A 24,463-nucleotide genomic window follows, 5' to 3' on the forward strand; every position below is an offset into this window, starting at 1 on the left:
GGTGCCGATCGAAGGCGCCACCATCTCATCAGACGGAATTTTGCGCGACGCGCCTCTGTCACACTCGGTTATCTGCGTCCTTCTCTATCTCGTCTCGCTTCGGCACGACCACAACGGCCACTTCGTCATCACAGTCGCGACTCAACACATTTTTGTCCACTCCTCTTTCTTTTGTTCATTAGTTTCGCATCTATGTATAACGACACTGCATGACGCATAGGCCGTCTCAACGCCTACGACTGGTTGCATAGCCGCATAGTCCTCAGATACCTGCCTCCAATGGCATCCTCGCATCGACTTACTCGTCGACTGTAGCATAGTCCCAAGACTAATTGTGTAATACATTGATACCAATCAAACCCATTAATCCCTCCATGCGTACACTTATGCATCAGCATCATACCGTCCTTCCAAAACGCAAGCATGTATCGAAGGCGTCCACAGCAAGAGCGCCCTCCTGCCAAGACACTAACACGATCTCATTCGCGGAGAGTAGCCGAGACCTGACAACCACCTGGACAGCACCTGCCATTCAGATCCCCACGACACCACCAACATGCCGAAGATCGAATCGTGATGATCAGCATCCACAGCCTCAGACCTAGGGACGCATCAGGCCCGCAACTACTGCAACCGCCATCGCAAACAGTAAAGTTTTGATGGGCCCCGAGTACTTGCTTTTTCCTCTTCTGTCCACACACTTGCAACAGTCAGCCCCCTTAAAGCTAGCGCCGTTGGCACTATTCGGAAAATAGCTCACAGGAGATGTCATCCCGCACTAACACGTACGACTAAGACAACGGCCGCCTTGCTGTCGCCCCTTCCTTCATCCCCACGTTCGCGGCGGCCGGGAGCGCGAGCGTACATAAAACGGGTTGAGCGTGTTTGGTACTGAACTGGGTGCCGTAACGTGGGGATCCTTGTTCGACATGCACTACTCGGTAGATGACCAACTACGACTGATCGCATAAGGCATCCATACGGCAGATACGCAGCACAAGCCAAGACCTATCGCGACCCCGTCGGGCTGTCCATAAGCAAATGCTTTCTCGACTCACGCGTCCTTATCGTGCAAAGGGCTGACTCGTGTTGCTGAGTCAAGATCGGTTGTCGCTACGAATAGTGCCGATGGTTCAACAAGTGATCACCGTATCGCGGAGACGGGTGCTGCCACACTGCAGGCGCTGAAGAGTGGAGATGGTGTACGTTCGAAGGTGCGCTAAGTTGTGCCGCGCAAAAGGAAAGAGACAGAGTGAGGAGCGGGTGGGTACCCGAGCTTGCGATCTAAAGGGGGCTTGGGTGATTGGCTGGGTTGGGGAACCGGTCGTTGAGGAGGGGGATGGATCCGTGGACGAAGTCGCCTGGGCTTCGCGCTCGACCCTTGGAGACTTCTCGTGCGAAACTTTGGGTATGTACATTGGTGGGTTGGTAAGTCGATAACGGTAGCTTACAAGGGCTCTTTGCGTGAACTAGTCGTCTCTATGCTTAAGCCCGGTAGCGACAAATGACTCCGCAATGAATGCGTGATCTATGGACGATGTGTGTAGCAGGAAAGCGGATGTATGACATGTAGTCATGCTAAAGCGATCCTGAGCTGAAAGCGTATATCATCTATTGGGGATGGCATTGGCTTTCCAAAATCACAATGTCGTTGGCAAACGTGCTCTTATCCTGTACTGCACATTGCAAAAACACATTTTAGTTTGCAAAAAGTGCAACCAGACTCACTCAGTCGGATACCGTCTTCCTCACACCAATACTTATTCCGTTGTCATCTTTTTGCCAATCCACAACATCTCAGCTAATTCGAGACCCATAAGCTTCACGTCATCTACGCACGCCTGGTAGCAATGGCACAGATCCCATAACACTGGATATGCTTTGATGCGCCCGTGTATGTCGACTTTCGAGTGGCGCCTACCCAAACTTTGGATCGAAGGGGAGCTTAAGTGAATGACTGGGTTGGAGAACCCGTCTTAAAGGGAAACGATGAACAATCTCGTGTAAGACATGTGTAGCAGGCAAGTAAATGTATAATACGGGGATATCATGGGGCGAAGCTAGTATGTAGGCGAGTATCATATATTAGAAACTAACTTCGTCGTCCAAGGGCGGATATTCGTTGTCGAAGTGCTGCATTGCAATACTATACATCGAACAAAACTCTACGGAAGTCGCAGCTTCAACATTTAACCAACTACCGCTGCTCTTCCTTTGATCTGGATACCATATGATTCCTTTATCAATATCTGCTCCATGTGCCTAACTGCCTTGGTGTACAGTCGCACTCTTACTTTATCTCTTGTGACGTCAATAGCCTTCTCGTACTCAAGTTTGTAAAGTTTACGGTACATATTGTCCAAATCCTGCAATATCTCAATTCTCCGAGGGGGATTGGGCACTCCAGGTATCTTATATGCCTCCCAGAACCTACTCAGAGATTTTTGCAGTGGGCGGTAGCTCGTAGGCTTGGTTTTCTGTTTGTCTCCGAACATATTCCGTTTTGTGTTGCGGTTTCGCTGGACGCGTTCGCCTTGCTGCTCTGCTGCTGCTTCGCGCTCTTGTACGAGGTCTGTTTCTTGACTGGTGTGCAGGTGCTCTGGTTCGGTATTATTCCTCCCCTCCTGTGCAGTTTGCGCCTGCCAAACCTTTTTCTCTTCCTTCAGAGCAATGTACTTGAGCTTGTAGTGCTCAGTTTTCTTCTCTTGATCGAACAGCATGGCCTTCCAATCTTCACTCTCCTCCTCTTCTTTGACACTCTTCGCGGCCGACTGAGCTAGGCGCTGTTGCTCGATGTACTTTTCCCTCCATGTCTCGCGTTCCACCTGTGCCAGGCGTCGCTTCGTCTTTTCCCGCATGAGCCTCTCTTTTGCATCGCCCGTCTTCGCTTGCTGCTGCTCAAGCTGAGCTGTGAGTTCTCGTATCTCTCGTTCGTATTTGGCGTGGATCTCGGTTTCATAGTCGCTGATTTGTTGCTATGATGGTGCGTCAGTGACTACCATCTTCGGATAACCTTTAGGAGAAGACCATGACTTACGAACAAGTGTGTTCGTTTATTTGAGGCTGTTTTGTGAGGTCAGTCGAAGTTTGAGATAAGCGCATATGCTATACTCACCACATGGTAGATCACCAGTCCGATCGTCGCTGAGGTCTACGAACTGACGCTTGCCCAGAATGGGCGAGGCGGTACTCTTGCTGCGGTGTGCAAGCTGAAGGGTTGGCTCCGCGAACGCAATGGGTTCATGAGAATGTAGCCTTCCATTGGCCGGTGAAGCAGAGACTGTACTCTCCGAGGTCTGCTCGTATGAAGCGTTTCCCGTATGAGGCTCGTCATGTCGCACCAAGTTTGTACAAGCGAGTTTGAAGTGGCCAAGTATGTGCGGGTTCACAAGATCGAAGACCTGCTCTAGTCGTCCACTCAGCAAGAAGATAAAGTTGATAGCGGAGTCTACGACCGCACGCTCAAGCTTGCGTTCCGGATTCATCCCAGGCCTCTGACTGCTGTAATCGTGCGAGCCACCGATATAGCTGAAGGGCGGATCATAATAGACCTTTGACGAATGTATGTCCTGCACCAATGGAGTGACTTGCTTTCCTGGCCCAGAATAGTAACAGATCTTTTCGCCCGTAGCGCATGCCCATACTGGCGGGCCGCCGGCTTTGCGTGAATAGTGACCAACTAGGAGCATGTGGCGTCGATGTGTGTTGTGCTTATCGTCCAGATACAGCTTCTCGGAGAATTGGTAGAGTGCCATGTCAGATATGGCGGTGAAGTGGGTCGCAAGTCTGCCTGTCGCGTACTTGGTGAAGTCACCGAGTATGTACTTTTTCTTCGGTATCATCTTTGCTGATGAGCTGTATTGCATAGCGCGTGCGGATATGGCGGTAGAGGAGCGGTACCGATATTCGATTGGTGTGTAATCGCAGGCGCGTTAGAGTAGTACACTCAAGTACCCGGCGGTATTGGCCTGACGAAGCTACGAAGAGAACAACCACATGTTCAGGATCCCAGCGCGTGCAACGAAGTGGTAGCAGATTCGACACATGGTGAGAGACAAGAGATAAGCGTGGTCAGGATTGATACTGTCATTGATCATAAGTTGGAATTATATACAGGTCGCGATGTACCCGTCTTCGCCCTAAATCAGGCATCAGCATCTTCAAGTAATAAACCGATACAGCCTCACTCACCCCCAACACGTGTGCTGACTTACGCCTTATACACGACCTTGCTAACCTTGTACTCCACCACAACACCAGGCTTTCCCTCGCCTGTGACGAAATGGCCGGCAGCGACATACGTCCCATTCTGCAGGTCTTTGTACTTCTCGTTGCCAGTCTCGAAAGTGAAGTTGACAAACGAGTCGCCGTAGTCCGTGGTCTTAGCATCCGAGGCACCAGAGAGCACCTTGCCGACACCAGGCGTGAGCTTCACGGTGCCCTTATAGTACATTGCTAGAATCGTTCCGTCATGATTCCTGTATACCATGAGCATTAGATGTTCCCTCGAAGCTTTATGAGTGTCTTTGCACTCACTTGACCTGACTCCTGACGTCCAAGCGCATGTTTCCGCCATCGGCGTCGTTGTGAATGTAGTCGTAGCCGGTACCGTGCAGCTCTCCATCCAGCTTTGGCTCGAAGCCCGGTTCACTCTTCACTGTACCCGATACCATCGGGACGATAACCAACTGCGCGCCATGCTGGCCTCCGACTTGCATCGGCGCATCGATGTCGACGCGGACGGTGAACGCGGGCTGAAGAGATGGGAAGCCTGCCATGTTTTTGATGTTGCAGAAGGATTTTGGTAATGGTTTTGTGGAATTGATTGCTTGTATTGGATGCGATCCTTGGTATGTACGATGGGTTTGGGGTGGAGCTAAGCTATGTAGTTGCATGCGGAAGCTACCCCTCTGACCCCACTTTGAGGGGAGGAGTTTCCTTCTTTCCGCACCGGTGACGGCATCAAATGAGAGGCATCCGCTCTGTGCACATGTAGCATTTGTATTCCGGGGTCACATGTACGGAACGATGCGCCAACCCGAAACTCAAAATCCACTGATCCTCCCCTTCTTTTTCTTCTTCTTGTCTAGCTTTCCTCCAAACTTGCCCCGCTCTACTTGACTTTTTGGCATCATGAAGCCACCAGTCTGGAATGGTATCTGGCTTTGACTTTGGCTCTGACTCGGTACCTGACTGCTACTACCCATACCACCCAGCATTGGCCCTGGAGAGCTTCTCGGATATGCGTTAAGTTGACTCGCAGTTTTAGCCCTCATGAGCTCGTTCTCGCGTTGTTGGCGCTTTTCCCTACGTTCCTTCTTTTTGCGTTCCTTCTCGCGTTGTTGCTGGCTCTCCTCATCTAGTTCTTCCGCCCGAAGAGTACGCTCCATACTGACCCAATTGTACACACGCGGATCCTTTCCTAATTCCCAATGCGCGAGACTCTGGGAAACGTTTGGCGGAATGATAACCGGGTCTTTGGAAGTTTGAAGATACTTGCTAAGCCGACTGAGGGGGTCTGACGAAGCTGGCTCCATGGAAGGTATCTCGGGTGGGGACGATCCATACACAGAGGATGGAGGCAAAGACGAAGGTGGTATAGATGAGTATGGCGGTGTCGGTAACGGCTGAGAGGCAGAATATCTTGAAGTGAAGTTGGAGGTAGCCTCCTTTGGTCTTGCAGGCAGGATTGGTAAGGCTACGGCACTGTCCTGACTCTGCCCACGCTGTATGCTAACAGCGGGCACTTGGATCCGATCGTCACGTATACATGTGCTTGAGAACATCAACTCCGTAGCGATTCGCCGAGCCAAAAGTTCTTGGCGTTGCCGAACGCGAATTGGCATATCGGGTGGCATAGGCGCAACCCACGTCTGGAGTATACTATCGTATGCGTCGGAAATGGTGAGATCGCCATCGTCGGTCAAGCCAAGTACGCGCATAGCTGCGATAAGCTGAACATCCACAGTATCTTGACCATTTGGCGAAGAGAACAGCTCTTGAAAGTTGGACGAAGCTTCGTCAATGTCTGCAACATGGAACTGTGCGTGCGTAAACTCCATCCTGCAATTGTTAGTTCAGAATGCAAACAAGACCCAGTTCACTTACAGAGTACCCAATGGTAAAGGTGGCAAGTCTGCACCAGTCGCCAGCATTTCGTTCACCTGATCCATGACGGCCACCGCATCGATGGTACCCGAGACCTGCTCCGCCGCGCTCTTTGACTGCGATAGAATCTCGCCCAGAGAAGCATTGTCCCGAGTTTCCGGCACGGCAGCACCGTCCGAGGATCTGCGCAATTCTGGCTGCTGCCTGCCTACTTTGGAGCTTGGTAACCCTCTGTCGACCAATCCATTAGGCACTATGAAATCGTCGTCTTTGTTGCGTGGTTTCGAGTTAAAGATGAGGTTTCTAGGGCGTCTGATCGTGCTCCGCGTGAAGTCTACAACGGCATAGTCATTCTCGGTGATATGTCCTGTCGAGGTGCTCCGACTCCAGACAACCAGCTCGCGCGTACTTAAGTCGGAGAGCGTGACAAACAGTTGGAGGAAGAGGACATCTTTCTTTGAGTATTCCCATTGCATGGGCTCGATGTACAAGTTGGTTATGTGCACGGATCCACCGATGGGTAGGTCTAGCAGGGTCGGATCTGAACTGGTAACGAGGCCGGAAGAATCGGAGGTATTGCTGCGGAAGCTTTGTATTTGGACCAAGTTGTTAACTCGAGAGTGGAGCACAACACATGTTTCTGTCAGGCTGTCAGTGTGATTTCTGTCGCGCGATTGATCTGCAACTTACCATCGTCCGACAGCGTCTGCACGCCTATGTGAAGTGTGAAATCCTCCACGCCCCGGTAGTGCCGCCAAGATGTGAGGACTTTAGCTCCAGCTTCACCAGCCCTCGGAAGCAGCTCACTTGGTGCAGTGACCGAAAGGAGGAATAAACGAGTAGAGGTCAAGACGAAAACCCGACTTCTATCTCTTGGGTGTTGCTTGACATCCAAGACCCAGTCTGCCGATCGCTCACTGAAAAGCTCTGGGCAGGGAAAGTATGACGTTGTCCTGCCCTTGATGCTGACGATGCTCAAATGGCGCCTGTTGCATACCAGCAACGTCGTTGTATCAGCCACCCAGAGAACCCTCGCCCAACCGTCTTCGCAAGTTGTGTCCCCGTCCTCTTCCAGTTCATCGATCTTTCCACGAAGCAGGCATGAAGCCGAGTACGTGCCAAGTATGGGCCGATGCTCGATGTCCCATACACTCCATGACTGATTCAGGTCGACGAGTGCAAACTGCAACTGGAAGTCTGGATTGAATGTGAAGTCGGCATGAGCAAAGCCACCAGTATCGTTTTGACTTATGCTGAGTATAGGGTGGAGTTCGATCGAGGAGGCGGGTAAGCGGTAGAACGGTGAGACAGCGGAAGCGCGTGGTCGGCGGTGGTAGTCTGGGTGGAAGAGGACAGTACGCGTAGGCAGTCGCACAGCCAGAAAAGGTCTGCTGTCATCCGAATGCGAAAAGGAAACTTGCTGGATCGGTGCCGCTTCCTCATTCCAAAAGCCACTCTCGGTATCTTTCAAGGTCCGCCCTTCTACCCATGACTTCGGGTCTGCTGTCCAACCGTGTCTTTCGTTGTCTAGAATTGACAACTGCAGTATGCTGCCAGATTCTCCCGTTGGCAATGCAGCTATTTGCCATGCCTCGTGTCTACCCTTGGGTGTAATCGAACCGAAGGAGAGTAGGTCGCCGACGAGCGGATCGTAGATCGAAGCCGTGGATGATATGGCAGCAGATACTACAGCTAGATCGGAGAGGACTTCGCCTGCTGCAGAGAGCTGAGGGCGTTCTTCGATGCTGTTGCTGATCTCTTTCTGTACGCTGGTCCTACTCGCTAAGATTTCTGCAGAGAGAGAGAATGCCGGTGTCGCATGATTGCTCGCAGGAGTCGCGTCCTTCGAAGTTCGTATGCGCTTGAACGAGCGTGTGGTGTAGGGCCTAGTAAACGTCCATTCTCTGTTCTCCAAGTCGTAGGTCGCTGCACCAGGATGGCCGTAGTTCAGATCTTTGAGCGATCTGTCAGCCATTGGGCTGTCGTAGAGGTTCTCGATCCGTAACGTCGCTGGAGTATAAACTCATTCTTTGTACGCAGAAAACAAAAGGTCGTATGCGAGAGCGAAGATTCTGTCTGTGAAGGTTGAGTATGCGCCGGACGCGATGATGAAAGTGACCTCGCCAAAAAGTTCCACTAGCGCCAAAAGTCGCGTCGGCACGTGCATGCGCCCCGCTATCGTTCCTGCCGCACTAGCGCGCATGTTTGTTTACGGAGCAACCATCTCATCCGCCCTCATCACCCATTGTCGCATCGCACCCCACCACATATTCGCATATTCTACAAGACACGTCTAAACCAGGCCGCAATCATGACGACCTTTGAGCCCTCCATGAGCACCACGATGCGCGCCTCCTCACACGATGCGCCGTCCATGGCCGACCAACTACCTAGCATCAACTTCGGATTCGATGATCTGCGCAGTCGCATGAACCAGTTTACGACACGATTCGACGCTTTTATCGAGAATGGACGTAGACGAGTACTGGAAGAGCGAAATCAGTTCCGCATGAATGTCGCAGAACTCCATGGTATGACAAGCCCTCATTCATGTGTTTGCCAATCGACTGCGTACTGATTATCGTGACAGAGGACCAACGCATGAAGAAGCGCGATATCGAAATTCTCGAACTGAAGACAGCCCAGCACAGCCAAACAATCTCCAAAGAGTCTCAAGAAACCTCCGAGATGCAGGAAGCCATCTCGGCCCTTACCCTTCAGCGCGACGAGCGCCTAGCCCACCGCGACAGCCTGCGCGCCCAAATCGCCGAAGTGCAAAAGACCATCTCCGCACGCCGCGAAGCACAACTCAAACACCGCCGCTACCTCGATGGGCAAAGTCGGTACAACGAGCCAGAACTCGACTTCTGGGAGAACTATTTGGGGCTGAGGATTGAGGGACTGGGCAAAGACGACAGGTTGAAGTTCGTCTATACCAACGTCGATGAGAGGGAATGGGACCGTGAAGCGTGGTTTGAACTGGATACCAGCGAGCGCGACTACAGAGTGCTAGAGATGCGACCGAAGGTCGAGCGCGAAGAGGTCGAGACTGTCGTGGACAGGCTGAACGAGACGCGCGACTTGGCGGGCTTCCTGAAGGGCATGCGAGAGCTGTTCGTCGACGCATGCAAGTAGTTGCGGGCAAGCAGCAGTCCTGTCGTGATGTCCTTATGTAATTATGCCTTTAGTTTTGATAGATACCCGCAAGCTACTTTTCTTCTCTTCTCATCGACCGCCATTCTTGATTTTGTAGAACTCCGGTGCATACTCCGTCAACCAGTCCATCTCCACTGTACTCATATCCCTAATGTAGATCTTGTCTCTTGTAGACTGAATCTCAGTGTATATGACCCAATCTGCCTTCCTTGTGAAGAACACAGACGTCGGATGAGGCCACAAGGTTGTCTTTCCATCAACGGTCGTGAAGGTTCCATCTGCCTTCATCCTCGCGGCATGTGCAAAGAACCCAGTCGTCAAGCAGCGACGCACGCGCTCGGCGAGTGGTATACCGCCAACCCTCAGCACGCCTGATGAAGCGAGGACATTCTCTTTGACACCAAAACGATCCAAGTAAGCAGCAAGTTGTTTCCGGACGCTGACTGCCTTGACGAGCGACTTGTGGTTTAGACTGTTTGAATGACACCACGTCGTGTTGCCCATTCCAGCTTTCACGAAAGCTTCGTATACATTGTATAGTGTAAGGTGATCACCCTCTGCTACTGCAAATTTCCGTCGCGCAGCATCAAGCTGCTTCTTTCCGCCATCATGGGATACGAAAGCATTGCCTTGCAGAGTCATCATTGCGGCTATTGTGAGCATTTCGCTCAAGCAGCCAAACTCCGGTTCGGCGGCCTTCAATAATGCGCGAGCAAGCATCGGTTCGAGCGGAAGCTCCGCCATACGCGTGCCGAGGGGCTTCGTGAGGCGAGCATGAGCGTCCAACGCACCGAGAGAGTAGAGCAAATCCAGAGCGCGCGTTACTAGTGCTGATGGTGGAGGCGAGAGGTAATCGAACCGCACCACATTCGTGATTCCCAGGTTGAGAAGCTGCAGGATCACAGGTGCGAGATTCGAGCGGGCAAGTTCTGGGAACGTGGCTTCCTCCAAGCTTTCGTAAACGCTTTCAGGATACAGTCTAAAGCATTTGCCCGGCCTCGTCCGTCCAGCACGACCCGCTCTTTGTGTGGCACTAGCTTTCGACACAGGAACGACCGCGAGATTTTCAATGCCTAGACTGGCGTTGTAGGCGCGAAGCTTGACATATCCTGAGTCCACCACAAAGACAATGCCGTCAATAGTCAAAGATGCCTCTGAGATGTTGGTGCTGAAAATGACGCGTCGCGTGTCTTGTGGCGGCTTGGTGAAGATGAGATTTTGGTCTTCTGTTGGCAAGCCAGCGTAGAGGGGCAACGGCATGAGCCTTTGCTTGGATGAAGACATATCAGCAATGCGATCACCCAGCTTGTCGATTGCGTCGTCTATTTCCTCACGTCCTGCTAAGAACACGAGAATGTCGCCTTCGCCCTCGTGCTCGTGGATCTTCATTACCGTATCGATTGCTGCTTCCACGTAGTCGTTTGTTGGTTCCTGTAGGTACTGGATCTCAACCGGATATGTGCGCCCTTCGATGCCAATGATGTAGCCAAATTCTTCCGTGCTTTTGCCATGGACCTTTTCGCCGTCGTCTGGGTTGAAGAAGTCAAGGAAACGTTCCGCTTCTAGCGTAGCGCTACTCACAACGACGCGCAGGTCTTCTCGCTTCCTCAGCACCTTCTTCAGTAGGCTCAATAGTATGTCAGAAGATAAGCTTCGTTCATGTGCTTCGTCGACCATAATGACTGAATAGCGTGAAAGGAGTGGATCGACGAGCATCTCGCGAAGTAACAGGCCATCTGTGACAAACTTCACCTGCGTAGCTGCGGACGTGACATCTTCAAATCTGATACTGTACCCGACTTGTTGACCAAGAGGCGTACCCAGCTCTTCTGCTACCCTTGCGGCTACGCTAGTACATGCTATTCTCCGGGGTTGGGTGATCGCTATTTGCTTGCGGCCATTGCACCAACCGGCTTCCAGCAGAAATTTTGGTATCTGTGTTGTCTTTCCTAAGGCCACATGTCAGCTTTGACCTTTAGTGAGAGATTAGAAAATCTTACCACTTCCTGTTTCACCAACGACAATGGTCACAGGGTATGTCTCTATCGTGTAGAGGAGTTGATCTTTGAGTTGCGCGATCGGTAGCAAAGCGGGCGGTTTGTAGAGACTTGGAATCAGAGCAGACTCAACCTCTTCATCCTCCGCCATGACCCTGAAGTAGAAGTAGACTTAGATGAAAAAGGTAGAGTTGTATCGAAGATGCTGAAAGCATCGAGCGATGTCCGGCCCCGGGGCCTTCTTTGGAGATGGCGCTAGCAGGATGCGCTAGCCGTATCGGGACTTTAGTGCCAGACGATGAGAACCTTGGAAGGAAAGTACGAAGAAGAGTACACCACACCTTGCGTCGCACTCCGCGTCATCCATCCATCACGTATGACACCAGAGCGCTCCTATACGAGCGCTTTGTCCAGAGCTTGTAGATACCTTGTACTGCTCAGGTGATCTGCAAAGAAAGAACGCCCAGCAGTGCCAGCTAGCAAATTTAGTTTTCCATGTGTACAATAAGCCCATACTGCTGTTTTCAATTCATATCTGTTACCTACCAGTAACTGTCACTACTGATCAGCTTTCGGCGGCTCGAAAGCCGCACTCAATGTTGTGTGGGAGGGACGCGGACGCTGGGTAGGTATGATAGACATCATCACAGTCTACCTAGGTACATCACAGCCTCAGAGGCTACGCGTTGAGCGGCTCATTGCAACTGCGCTTCCCATCGGCTGAGATACCAGCACTCTAAAGGCGTATCATAGGTACTGCGATACAGAGGTACACATGCTATACTGAATCTCACAAGGTTCTGCTGCTGATGCATACCTTTACAAGTCAGCTTTATCATGAAGTCATTTTGCATGATCCGACTAGCGGCTCTGTAATCTCATCCTAATACATGGTTTACCTGGTAGACTGATGATTTACAGCGTGGTGCAAGGAATACTGGCTCAGGAAGTGTTCTCTCACCGGTGACGTTGGTAAACTCATGCAGTCAGAGACAAGAATGCCCAGGTGAGGTTAAGCTAAGTGTTTCAACTACGCTGCTTCGATATCTGCCTCCTGGTGTGTTATTTCCTGGTGATCCACTTTCCTTTCCTCATTCTTTACTTTGCTTTTCGCTACCTACTTGAACACATGTCACTGCCTAAAACTCGAGTGGTATAACTTGCGACAATCATCATTTCTGAAGGCCTAACGAGGTCATTTACAGCAAGACCCATCAATCACGGGTGCATCATCGAGGTCTACCAGGCTTGTGCACCAAACTCTCCGCAGCTGCTTACATTTGAACAGATGGCTTCCAATGACAAAGTTACTTTGCAGAACATTCAAGACTACGCCAATGAGTACTTCCCAGAAGAGTTCGCGAAATTGCCCTCGGCCGAAAACTTGGTGTGGGTACCAGCGTCACAGACTCGAACTAGAAGACAGTCGTTCATGAAGATCGCCCTGGTCAAGCTTCGCATCGGCGGATATACGGCTAGCCAGTCAATATGGGCCCACAAAGACCTTGATCAGTCATCTGGAGGAGTATACATGCTATCTGGAGGACGACGAATCCTATCGGTAATGTTACCACATATCGAGGAACTCTGCCATCCATTCAAGGCCGCGTATCGGCAAAGTGGATATTCGTTTGACGAGGGAGGACCCGATCACGGCTTCGAGTTGAAAACTTTGATCGAGTACTACTTTTTGCTGAAGGGTGCGATAACGCCCTTCAAGTATCCGTGGAATTTGTGGAATTTTGAATGGGCGGTCAAGTCGGTCGCCAATGGGGCGCCGCTGAGTAACATTCCTACCGCCAAATTTAGGGACGATGCAGAGATGCGGATGCGCTCTATGCAGTCTATGCTATCCTCTGCACCTCACGCATCAGCAATGTTACCGGCTGATGTCGGTGTCCAAGACCGGAGCTTTGTTCCCATGGAAGATCTGACGTGCACTGTCAAGGATCATACCTCTGAAGAGATTGAAGGAACTGGTAAGTCATGATCAGTCCCATTTGATTGCTTCATGAGGAGTCGTGGCTGACGCGGAATAGGTACAAGAAGACAAGAAGCACACCATACAGACAGGGTATGCGCAATAATCTATAAGTATTTAGGCGAATGAAATTGACGGTAGAACCAGATGAAGAAGCTCTTCAAAGACCAGAAGGATGCGCGAAGAAAGATTGATGAAGACATGGCCGCCACATCAGCCCAAAAAGAGGCACACATGGCAAGAATCCAACTGCTCGAAAATGAGCTCTCTGAGGCACAGGCAGCGCGCAAAGCAAGCGATGGAGCTATGGCAGCTCTGCATGAGCGACACGAACAGATGCAAAAGCTGCTGGACAACAGTCGAATTGAGAACGAAGAAGTGAGAAAGAAGCTGAAGACGCTTGGTACCAGCAGCGTTAAATACGCCCGCCTATGGAAACAGAGGGCGCGAGCAGAACGAGACAGACGGTCAGAGGCGGAAGACAAGCTTAAAGAAGAATGTGCTCGCACAGAAGCCAGGATGCAGAAAGCGCGAGCATTCTACACAAACCAGAAAGAGTTGCTCGAGATACAGGTTGCAGAATGTCCGGAAGAAGAGAAGGAGTCGATTATGGAAGCATTCAAGGCAGAGTATGGAGAGCTTTGCCCAGAATGAGGACAGCGCGAGCATCTGAGATTATCTTGAAGCGGCCGCAATGCTGAGATACGGTAGGTTTGCTAGGATACATTGCGGGGTCCAGATATTTTACTGCGCTGAGCTGAAGATTGCGGTCTTGTTTGGAGTATGTTTGGGTCTTTGGAGCGACTGAGCCTTGATGCAACCTGTATGGGTGTGATGCTCAAGAAACCATAGAGGCGAGATGCTGTATCGGAGCGAAAGGATCAAGACCGATCAAGCTCCGGTAGCGAGTGACAGAGAAACAACAAGCTTAGATAGCCTGAGCTACCTCACTGGAAATAGCAAAAACGTTGGTTTCGATTCCCGTTCTGTGTTGATCGAGCAGTCGCGACTGCTGGGTGGATGACGTCTGACGCTAACACGCGCTTATCGATAGCCCCCTCTAACAATTTCGACAGGGCGCGACTCACAGCCCAGGACACACCCAAATGGCATTTCGCAAGCGCAACATCGCGCTATCTCGCACACCGACAGGCGAAGACGCGTCAAATGCACCATCTTCTCCTTCGATAGCACAACCTGCACCAACACCCCCCGGTGTGCGCCCCTCACCCATCGATGGCCGCCCCACCACGTCGACCGGCACACCTTCGCTCGATGGCATCTTAGCCGGACACGCTGGCCTGGCACTGGGAAACTCGATACTAATAGGCGAGAGCGGGACGACAGACTATGCTGGCGCATTACTGCGGTTCTACGCAGCTGAGGGAGTGGTGCAGGGCCATAGAGTACATGTAGTAGGCATGGGCGAAGTGTGGGGTAGGGAACTACCGGGTATATCAGAAGACAAGTCGGACAAGAGAAAGGAGGGGAAGGAGCGAGCGGAGAAGATGAAGATCGCATGGAGGTATGAAGGCCTTGGGCAGTTTGAGAGTGCTAGAGGTGCGTTGTGTACATATACTGCGAATGCAAGACCATCTATCGAGCAGTTTTGACAAAGTTCTCAACAGGCTCTCCCAATGTGCAGAGGACAGCAGGTCAAGGCGATAGTGCGACAGAAGAGCAGATAGTCTTCTGCCATACCTTCGATCTTGCCAAACGTCTCACGCTCCCTGTAGGAACAGCGATCAACTATGTGCCCATACCTCCACCAACAGGCACTTCGTCACCCTTCCCTCCGATACTGCAAAACATACGGCAGCAGCTCGAGTCGACACCACCACACGCGATCCATCGCATCGTGATACCGTCTCTCCTCTCGCCGGCATTGTACTCTCCGTCAGCGGCCCACCCGACCTCCGTACTCCAATTCCTCCACGCTCTACGCGCGCTACTCCGACAGTATCAAACGCGCCTGACCGCCATTATCACAATTCCCTTGACCCTATATCCAAGATCCTCGGGGCTTGTCCGCTGGATGGAGATCCTCTCTGACGGTGTCGTTGAGCTGTCCCCATTCCCATACTCGCGTGCGCAAGCACTCGCACAATCGGCAGGTACGACGAAGGAAGAAGAACGACCGCAGGGTATGTTCGCCGTTCATAAACTACCGGTGTTTCATGAAAAGGGCGGCGGTGGTGGAGCGGGAGACTTGGGCGAGGACATGGCGTTTACGTTGAGTAGGCGGAAGTTTGTGATTGCGAAGTACAGCCTACCGCCGATGGAAGGCGACACCGAGGCGCAGGAGGAGGCTGTGCGAGAGGCGGCTGGTGGTAGCAAGATGCCGAAGAAGCAGGATCTGGAGTTCTAGAAGGCTCAGATCGGCGGTAGCGTGTAGATGAAGATACCCTGTACAGCACCGAGATGGGCAGTCAAGCCATACTTCTTGTCGAGTGTGCCAAGTTCCTCATTCCGAGTCGCTGTCTTCCCCCATCATGTCTTCCATCTCAATTTGTTCCCAGCCACCAGTGCCTGCTCCCGACCCAAATCCTCGCGTGTAGTTTCGACCGAACGATGCGTTTCGAGGATTGAATGTGACGCCGGCGAATCTTGCGCGGAAGCCGTCGCCCATACAAGACGATGCGGCTAGGAACGCGAGGAAGAAGAGAAACGGGATGAAGAGCAATAGGCTCAGGAGGGCCAGGACGTTCATGGCGGGCTTGTGATGGTGCTGGTGCTGGTGCGGTGAAAGAGAGCTGCACGTGGAAACCTTAAGTTCGAGGCCCCTATGACATAGTGTCGGCGATTGGCCTCATGGGGGCCGAGCCCCTGGCCGCCGTCAACATTTGGGCTACGACTCAACTCGACTTTACCCCTTCTCGCGCCTTACAATTTCAAGAACCATGGATCGCATGTTTAAACTACCACTCGGCGCGCTCCTGCTGCTTTCATGCGCCCTCAATGCCTCGGCGCACGGCGGCGCTGAACATGCGCAAGTCGAAGTCGCAGCAGATGCCGACTGGGCGACGCGACACATGGCTGGTATGAATTTCCCCAGATCCCCACAACATGAAACAAAAAGTAAGGGCCGTTTACTGATACTGTCGCAGAGGAGCATCACATCGCGGGCTACGACGCAACCACCTTCTTCAACATGCACGACTACGACAGTACCGGTCTATGGACTACCGTCGACATCCGCCGAACCTACGGTCTCGAAGACCCCTCCAGCGCCTCCATCTCCGAAATCAAGAAGCAAATGGTCGTCCAGACTATTCTAGACATGTTCGATATCAACAAGGACGGCTCCATCACCTTGGCTGAATTCCTGCAAAAGGATTCCGACAATGTCAAGCTGCCGGACTTTGGCATGGGCCCAGGGCACCACGGTGACGACGAGTACGAGTACGAGATCCATCATTGGGAGAAGTACCACAGCGGCGACGATGTGAAGGAGGAGGACTTGAACCACCCAGAGGACATTGCGCATTTCAAGATGCATGAGGAGAAGGAGGCGGCACAAGAGGAGTGGGAGAGGCTCGAGCTCAGAGGCGTCGTGGAGAAGAACATTCCCCAGAAATACAGGCGGAATTGAGAGGCCCAGTAAAGGTCTCTTGACAGGCGAACGGCGCTAAGGTGGATACAATGAGTTCTTGAATACGCGGAGATGATACCTATGCCAATATACGGCTACCGAATTACAGAGCACTTTTCAGAGCCATTTCTCGAACCACGCAAGTACCTGCTTCTCCGAGTCCTCCAGCGCCTTCCTCTCCTGCGGATCGTCTGGGTTGCCTCTGACCGCGAACCCATGCCTGCCAGGCGTATACGCCTTGTGTTCGATCTCAGGGAACTCTGTTCGCGCCTTCTGTGCCTTCGCATGACATTCCTCCACCTTGCCCTTCGTCTCAAAACTCACAGCGATATCCTCCACGCCCCACGCAAAGCTCGTCGGGACAACAAGACCCTCGACGTCTTCGGGAACAACCAGGTGGCTTGGGTGTAGCGCCACGATCGCATCGACAAGCGGCTTCTTCACCCCATCAATCTCGATCATGTTGCTCTCCAACCCCGTGCGAGCAGCATACTTTCCGCCCCAGCAGAACCCAACCATACCGATCTTCCTCCCGCTCGGCGTCGCTCGCCTCAACTCCCGCATGAAGTCGAGACAAATCTTGTCGGACTCCGCCTTCCCATGCCTCCGCTGCCACATAAGAAACGTTGGCAAACTAGCCAAGATACCCGTATACTTTGCGAATGTACTCTGGGCTGCAGCGTCGACAGGAAGCAGCGCATCGGCGACTTTGAGTCCGACTGGGTCGCCCTTGAAGAAGTCTGGGAGCAGAACTAGATACTCTCCTGAGGCGGCGTAGGCATCGGCAATGATCTTGTTATTGGGGAGACCCAAGCCGAAGATGTCGGAGTATATGCAGATTGTTGCGCGTGGTGAGGTTCGGTTTCCGACTACGTAGACAGAGAGGCCGTGGAGTGTTTCGATGGTGCCTTTGGGTGTTCCAGCGTGGATCGAGCCTTTGATGCACTCTGTCGAGCAAGAGGTTCCTGTTGCCATGATGATTGTACTGGTACGGAGTCTATGCTGGACTCGTGATATTGATTGGTTACAATGTTTCACAAAAGATTTTTGTCAAATAAGCTTTCCACAGTTATGAGCTGCTATCGCTGATCACAGCGCTACCTCCTACCTTTATACACCCTCTGTCCACGGTACACCTTCATCTAAACGGTCTCACCGTCAGAACAAGCATCGTACCAAGCGCTGATAGCGCGATTATTACCCTTTACGTCTGCATGACTCTGTAGCCACCAACTGAATCATATCCCGTTCTCGCCAATCGTAGATCTCATGGATGGTGGAAGAAGTGAGCAGGCTGTTACGCCCGGCCGATAAGGGTCATCACACGCTAAGCCTCTTGCGGCTTTTTGAGCGAGAGCGTCAGCATCGAGACCGCGCGCGGAGAGATTGGTGCGTCCTACACACGGCGTGCGTTGCAGAGGACTTTGACACTTCCAGCTGTGTCTCTTGCACGTTGTCCGTGGATCCGGTCTGCGGCCCTTTCTCACGCGCCTCTTCTCGTACCTCCCGCTTCTAGCGCTCCCAAGGTACCTAGGTAATGTTGTATTGTCACCTACCTGCGATGTTCGATCTTGCATCAACGAAGACGCTTTTTGATCAAAGGATGTCTGCGATACAGGGAAGACATGATTGGCAGGAGTTCAGAATTCGTCGCGAAATCTAACGTCATGCCCCCCGACTCTCGCCCTCGATGCCTCCAGGGCTGGCGGTACCGGCACGCAACCACCCCATCGGCCTGTCGAGACACGGTTGCTACATTGAACGTGAGATGTATGAGAAGTGCGCTTTCGACCTATTGCATAAGCCTAAGACTGACTGGAGTCGGCATCCGCTGGAATGCTGGGTCGGTACGACAGAGCCTTGGAAATGTTCACGGGTCTGCAGGGTCTACATCACGTGCTTGCCGTCTGCCTAGGAACCGACATACACATAAAGACCAGATTTTCCCGCGGATAGTCGGCAAGCTCTTCAACCCTCTTATCTCTACAAAGTCTCAAGTACACCTCGTCTCACAGCAGCCAGCATGGTCGACAATGAGAGTCCTGCCTCTATGAACGGACGCAAGCGTACTGACCAGCTAGAGCAAACTATCGGAGGATGGAGAACCTCTGCTCTACGGGCAATCGATAAAAGGATCGCGCTCTACAACCCCAAACTCACACATCAAAACGCCCCGCCCGCTACGTCGTCAGCCTCACCACACACACGCTACAGCGAATCTCACCGCGCTCTTGATGTTGTCGAGATACTGGAGCAAATCCTTTCTCACACCTCACCCAGAGCTCATTATAAAGCATTTAATGTATCAAAACGTTGGAGAGAGATCGTTGTCCACATGTTGGGAACGCAATACCATTTCCCATACCCCTGCCCACCTGTCGAATACGGAGACACTATTCCATCGGATCTGGACTGGCTACAGCCACCCGAGGATGAGGCTACAATCTATCAGAACGCTATCAACCGCACGCCGGGTAGCGATCAAAACATATTGATATATCCTTTCATCACGGCGCTGTGGACGCAAGCACGTATATTCCCACAGCCAGTGCTTGATGGTATTCGTAAGATGGCCTCCATGCAGTCTGGAGACCTATCGGACTTTCCCTCTGGATCAGTCAAATCTCGATGGATGGATTTATCCCAGTTCAGGGTGAATCCATACTTTGTTGAGTTATTCGGTGATTGCTTTCGATCAACCGAGAGCAGCTACACTATCATCATCAAGCCTCGCATACTGGAATATCTGGAACAACTGGAGACGGTCAAAGGAACAGTCCGCGAGCAGCTCGTTCACGGCATGTATCTTACCCAACCTCCATGCAAAGTCTTGCGAACATACGCGGTGAGTAGGTTTTCCGACGGACTACAGATGATAGGCCAAGTACACGAGACGAATGGAGTCCGCATTGGAGATCTTTTGCACACGTTGCAGGTTGATCGGAAGTTCTCTAAAGCAATCGACCAGTGGCGTACTCGTTCCGAATATTTACGGAATGCCATTGCAGATCATACGCCAGATGTGTTCTCACTTTCGGATGAGGAGAAACTTTGGGCTTGTCCTGGCTTTCCGAAGCTTGTCATCTTCTTCGAGGCTTCAGAACAGCCACATCCGACATTCGCGCAAGAGCTCTACGACATTACCCAGTGCAGGAAGAGCGCGCACAAGAAGGAATGGCATGAGTACATTCAGAAGTAAATGATGGTTGATATAGGCCATGCAGAGCTACGAGACTTCATGTGGCCATATTGATTTGGCAAAATTGCGAGTTGTTCAACATGCATTTGAACTATCTAGCCCCCTTGGGACTGACTCGCAAAGAGCCTCATCGCACTAGCCTATTGATGTATGCAACTCCTTCGGCTCTATCGTCGTCATCCTCGATATAGCTTTGGTCTTTTCGGAAGACAAAGTTGGTCGCATTGGTGGCATAGCTTGGCCATTCGGGAGTTTGGGATACTGCAACACGCGTTAGTGTACTCTTACCCACACAATGAAAGACATTCAAACTTACCTCCATGACCATTAGGATCAAGATCGTACGCGAAAGAAGTCCACATGCGCATGACGAGCTTCGACAATGCAATGTTTTCGGAGCTATTGCCCAATGGAGTGAGTTGCTGTTCTGGGTTGCCAAAGACGAAGGGTATCTGTTCTAAGGTCAATTCTACAGCCCATCTCACACCCCACTGATAGCATAGTACTCACCTCAGAGAAGTGATTAACGCCGATTGTTTCCGGTGTGTTGTTGAACTTGGGCGCATCCCATCGATACGAGTAGACGTGATCGACATGTTCGCTCATGCTTTGCGCGAGCAATCTCCGAGGAGCATACATGGTCAGATCAGTTGCGATACTTTGGTAACGTTTGTATTGTAGCCCAAACTGCGGCCATGTGCGATTTCCCCATCCGTACGGCTCGCCGAGTGTAGGGTCGTTCGGGTACAGCTCGAGAAGTTTCTCCGCGACAGTCTCGTTGACGTTCCAGCGTTTGGAGTGTACGAGTTGATTGATAGCGTCGGAGTCGCTGTTCACCCCGTTCACACCAAAGCCTTCGTCGGTGTTGGTGCCGAGAATAAGCGGAATTTTCGCAAACTTGCCTTCCCGCAACGTTTGTTGACCGTATCGAGGTATCAAGCCACCGTCTATGACGTGAAACCATTCGAGACCTTGGTACCCGTAAGGTGCGATGGTCTCGTAGGATACGTCACGCAAACACTGAAGCGTATCTTCGGCACCCGAGCAGCCGACCGACTCAGTCAGATTGTTGTACATGTGCTGGTACCAGTCGGTGCCATTGAGTGGCGCACCAACAGCATTACCGCTTTCCAGAATGGCCGCGCGGAACAGACCCTCGTTTTCGCCGTTGTATGCAGCGATGTGGTCACCAACGGAGTATGCGCCCGCTGATTCTCCCCAGAGTGTGACCTTCTCGGGATCACCACCGAAGGATGATATGTGCTTGTTCACCCACTGCATCGCGAGTCGTTGGTCGCGAAGTCCTAGATTCTGTGCGCCGGCGGCCTCAACTTCCTTACTGTACAAGAAGCCAAATGCTGCCATGCGGTAATTGATCGAGATGCCGATGACGGGCTTGTTGTTGAATACTGATTGCTCAACGATGTAGCTCATGTTGTATCTGGCGTTGATGAGTATTTCATCCCAAATGCAGTCACTTCAGACAGCTTACCTTGGATCACTAGTAGCACCCTGCTGCCATCCGCCTCCGTATATCCATAACAATATCGGGAGATCTGTCTCATTTGTCCTTGGCTTGACGATGTTCAGGTGTAGACAGTCTTCTCCCAGTTTTGTCCAATTGGCGGCAACCAGGGTGTTTGTGTCTCCACCGTATCCAGTGCAGTCAACACCGTACTGCGTGGCATTGTGGTATGTTGTGGACGAATCCAGTGCTAATTGAGCGGGAGCGAATCGCACTGGCTTTGGAGCATACTTGATCCCTAGAAACAAGTCTTGGTCAAACTCCTGCAAGAAACGTCCTTGGTATATGCCGGCCTGCGAATGAACGATCGGTGGCGATGCGAGAACCGGAGTGGCGAAGCACACAGCGGCCAACCAGGATCTTCGAAGTCTCATGGCGGAAGGATCTGAGAACTTGCGCCATGCTTGCAACGCATATGCATTCGCTCATATATAACAGCTGCCATCTGAAGCCTCTCTATGAGGATGTACGGAAGCGTCGTTCCTGAAGATCCACCAATGAGAAATATGAGCACATCGCCGTCTACATAACCGGTAGTCATTTGCCGAGCTGAATCACTCCAGAATTGTTTGCGATCTTGGCATTGCAATTGTAACTTGGTAGCCCGGGCAAAGCGCACCGGAGCAGCCGTGAAAAACGTGTCAGCTTTACGAATTGGATAAGTCGCGTATGCGGTCCCTGATACGATCACATACAACTGCGAAGCCGGTCAGCAGAGTCAGGACGATGGTGATGTCACATTAGCCGGCGAGTTGATACATCTCGGTTGATGCATATTAATGGCTAGTCCGGGGTAGATATTCGCTCCACATTACCCCGCAAGCATCACGATGTGCCGTGCATAAGGCACCGTGCGCAGGTCATTCAACCGGAAACTTGGTCGAAGTCCGGACAGGGTGGACAAAATATCACAAACCCCAAGACCCGTGTCCGGAATAATTGACTTTCCGCCCTATTCGAAGAGACTGGCTGGACAGTAAAGAGGCCGTTAACGAAAACATGGAAATAAGCCTTGGGATCAATTTAAGCCGAAACCAAAGAAAGCCCTGCGACTCTTCACGTGACTCACATCCGTCACGCAGAGGCCCTCATAAGCCATGTTCTCTTTCAGTAATGTGGCACCACATTTGGTCTTGCAGGAAGACGCCGAAGTAATTCTTTGATCTCCACGGTTTCTCTGGGCTTGCAAGAGACCAATCGAAATGTCGTAGGAACTAGACGCAAGTCAGCATAGGAACTCCGTACGAAACTCTGGAACAACGAACCTCGAAGATAACCTTCCTCATCTCCAACCATGCTATAGGCTTCCCGAGACACTGGTACTTCCCATACCCGAAGATCATGTCTGTAGTACGGCGCATAGCGTTCAAGCGCTCAAGCTGGATCTCGTTGTGCTCATCGAGTAGCCAACGTTCCGGTCTGAAGCAGTCGACATCCTCACCAAATATCTCCTTGTTTCGATTAAGACCCATTACATTATACCCAATGTTAGTACCACCAGGAAGGAAATACGCTTTGCCGTTGACTGTGACAGTGTCGCCTTCGACGGGTACCTTCTTCGGAGCGATATCAGTGACAGGTGGATGAATTCGAAGTCCTTCACGCATTACGGCTTGTAGGTATGGCAGGCTCTTCATCGTCTCGTCAGACACGATACCGGTCGAGCTAGCAGCATGACCTGAAGTAACGGCAGCGTCAATCTCGGCCTGCAGCTTTTTGTACGCCCTATGGCTGGTCATCAGGTAGAGCATCGTTCCACGTATAGCAGTCGCAGTCGTGTCAGATCCTGCTAGAATGGTGAGCATCGACTCAGTCACAATATCGTCGCGTGTCAATCCGTGGCGTATGAACGACGAAAGCATGTCCGAACGACTATTGGTGGGCTTCTCCAGACGCGAATCGATGAGTTCCCGAGCTACCGTTCTCATCTTTCCATAACCACTCTTGTCCTTGTCTGAGGGCCCGAGCATGCGCGCGATGGGCGGCCAGTGGAGGTAAGGTGTCAGTCCAAGGGCCCCGGTGAAGACCATAATTGCCAATCCGACTCGACCAGCGCTTATATAATCGTCGAGATCAGCATCGGCTTTGATGTCCCCAAACGCTTTACCGAAGCCGATTTTGCTGATCACGTCGAGAGTAAGATACTGAATCTTACTGGCGAGATCCACCGGCTCGTGCCGCGTAGCAGTCGAAAGATACTTTGATCTGATCAGGTCCAGAAGCTGGTGTATGTGTTCGTCCATGTCAGATTCCAGGGACCAATTCTCTTTGCCTGAGTACCCCGACGCCATCTGTTGGCGCCGCTTCGTGTGCTGAGCCTCGTCGAGTTGGCTAAAAACATGGTCCTTGCCAACCTCCATCCGCACGGCACTGTTGTACCATGCTGTGCGAGTGTACGGCGAGCGCACGGCGTTCATATGGGCCAGCAGATCTGGCGACGATGTTAAGAGGTCGTTGGGACCAATGCGAGCGAGGGGTCCTGTAGTTCGGCGCTGTCAGCAAGGGGCAAGCGGGCCGCACAGGGGCAAGACGGCGCCCCTCCCGCGCAGCGACCTTGGGACTTCCACCTATCTACTCACCATATTCATCGCCAACGGCTTTGTACCAGAGATGCGAATGTCGACTCAGTATCGCGCGCATATGCAGCAGTTCACACCATCCCGAGCTGATCGGACCAGGGAAGGCTCGAAGGCGCCGGTAGCGAACGAAGGTCGCCACAGCATAGGCCACAAGAATGACCGCTACAAGTAGCCATTTCGCCGCGTAGAGCTGCGCAAACAAAGACATGATGAATATGCGATATGCTCACTCAAGAAAACGGACACGAGTCAGGCTACTAATGAACCTTCCTGTCCGAGCGGGGTCGCTCGCTCCTGCACGCATCTCACCACAACCGCATGCTGCG

At 52.0% G+C, this 24,463-nt stretch overlaps 10 protein-coding genes across 10 annotated transcripts; 5 read left to right on the plus strand and 5 right to left on the minus strand.

Annotated features, from left to right (window-relative positions):
* Positions 1-2,189: 2,189 nt before the first annotated feature.
* Positions 2,190-4,778, minus strand: J4E86_000950 (uncharacterized protein; the record flags this gene model as incomplete). Its single annotated transcript, XM_051441523.1, has 5 exons — positions 2,190-2,975; positions 3,038-3,063; positions 3,116-3,855; positions 4,215-4,478; positions 4,537-4,778. The coding sequence occupies 5 exons, from the start codon at positions 4,776-4,778 to the stop codon at positions 2,190-2,192; spliced, it is 2,058 nt and encodes a 685-aa protein (XP_051307694.1).
* A 3,641-nt stretch (positions 4,779-8,419) lies between these two features.
* On the plus strand, positions 8,420-9,243 carry KPR4 (Ribose-phosphate pyrophosphokinase; the record flags this gene model as incomplete). Its single annotated transcript, XM_051441524.1, has 2 exons — positions 8,420-8,639; positions 8,699-9,243. 2 exons carry the CDS (start codon positions 8,420-8,422, stop codon positions 9,241-9,243), a joined length of 765 nt encoding a protein of 254 aa, XP_051307695.1.
* A 90-nt stretch (positions 9,244-9,333) lies between these two features.
* J4E86_000952 (uncharacterized protein) lies at positions 9,334-11,412 on the minus strand (the record flags this gene model as incomplete). The annotated part of the gene is made up of 2 exons (XM_051441525.1): positions 9,334-11,213; positions 11,265-11,412. The coding sequence occupies 2 exons, from the start codon at positions 11,410-11,412 to the stop codon at positions 9,334-9,336; spliced, it is 2,028 nt and encodes a 675-aa protein (XP_051307696.1).
* Positions 11,413-12,549: 1,137 nt separating this feature from the next.
* J4E86_000953 (uncharacterized protein) lies at positions 12,550-13,896 on the plus strand (the record flags this gene model as incomplete). The annotated part of the gene is made up of 3 exons (XM_051441526.1): positions 12,550-13,240; positions 13,301-13,335; positions 13,384-13,896. 3 exons carry the CDS (start codon positions 12,550-12,552, stop codon positions 13,894-13,896), a joined length of 1,239 nt encoding a protein of 412 aa, XP_051307697.1.
* A 452-nt stretch (positions 13,897-14,348) lies between these two features.
* On the plus strand, positions 14,349-15,610 carry J4E86_000954 (uncharacterized protein; the record flags this gene model as incomplete). Its single annotated transcript, XM_051441527.1, has 2 exons — positions 14,349-14,802; positions 14,871-15,610. The coding sequence occupies 2 exons, from the start codon at positions 14,349-14,351 to the stop codon at positions 15,608-15,610; spliced, it is 1,194 nt and encodes a 397-aa protein (XP_051307698.1).
* A 532-nt stretch (positions 15,611-16,142) lies between these two features.
* On the plus strand, positions 16,143-16,834 carry J4E86_000955 (uncharacterized protein; the record flags this gene model as incomplete). Its single annotated transcript, XM_051441528.1, has 2 exons — positions 16,143-16,281; positions 16,350-16,834. 2 exons carry the CDS (start codon positions 16,143-16,145, stop codon positions 16,832-16,834), a joined length of 624 nt encoding a protein of 207 aa, XP_051307699.1.
* A 117-nt stretch (positions 16,835-16,951) lies between these two features.
* On the minus strand, positions 16,952-17,809 carry J4E86_000956 (uncharacterized protein; the record flags this gene model as incomplete). The annotated part of the gene is made up of 1 exon (XM_051441529.1): positions 16,952-17,809. The coding sequence occupies one exon, from the start codon at positions 17,807-17,809 to the stop codon at positions 16,952-16,954; it is 858 nt and encodes a 285-aa protein (XP_051307700.1).
* A 1,360-nt stretch (positions 17,810-19,169) lies between these two features.
* On the plus strand, positions 19,170-20,033 carry J4E86_000957 (uncharacterized protein; the record flags this gene model as incomplete). Its single annotated transcript, XM_051441530.1, has 1 exon — positions 19,170-20,033. One exon carries the CDS (start codon positions 19,170-19,172, stop codon positions 20,031-20,033), a length of 864 nt encoding a protein of 287 aa, XP_051307701.1.
* A 127-nt stretch (positions 20,034-20,160) lies between these two features.
* On the minus strand, positions 20,161-21,932 carry J4E86_000958 (uncharacterized protein; the record flags this gene model as incomplete). Its single annotated transcript, XM_051441531.1, has 4 exons — positions 20,161-20,294; positions 20,350-20,485; positions 20,544-21,474; positions 21,526-21,932. The coding sequence occupies 4 exons, from the start codon at positions 21,930-21,932 to the stop codon at positions 20,161-20,163; spliced, it is 1,608 nt and encodes a 535-aa protein (XP_051307702.1).
* A 714-nt stretch (positions 21,933-22,646) lies between these two features.
* On the minus strand, positions 22,647-23,975 carry J4E86_000959 (uncharacterized protein; the record flags this gene model as incomplete). The annotated part of the gene is made up of 2 exons (XM_051441532.1): positions 22,647-22,772; positions 22,824-23,975. 2 exons carry the CDS (start codon positions 23,973-23,975, stop codon positions 22,647-22,649), a joined length of 1,278 nt encoding a protein of 425 aa, XP_051307703.1.
* Between the last annotated feature and the right edge of the window lie 488 nt (positions 23,976-24,463).

This window comes from Alternaria arbusti, assembly GCF_024043155.1.
Source record: "Alternaria arbusti strain BMP 1465 chromosome Unknown scaffold_1, whole genome shotgun sequence".
Classification (NCBI taxonomy): Eukaryota; Fungi; Ascomycota; class Dothideomycetes; order Pleosporales; family Pleosporaceae; genus Alternaria; species Alternaria arbusti.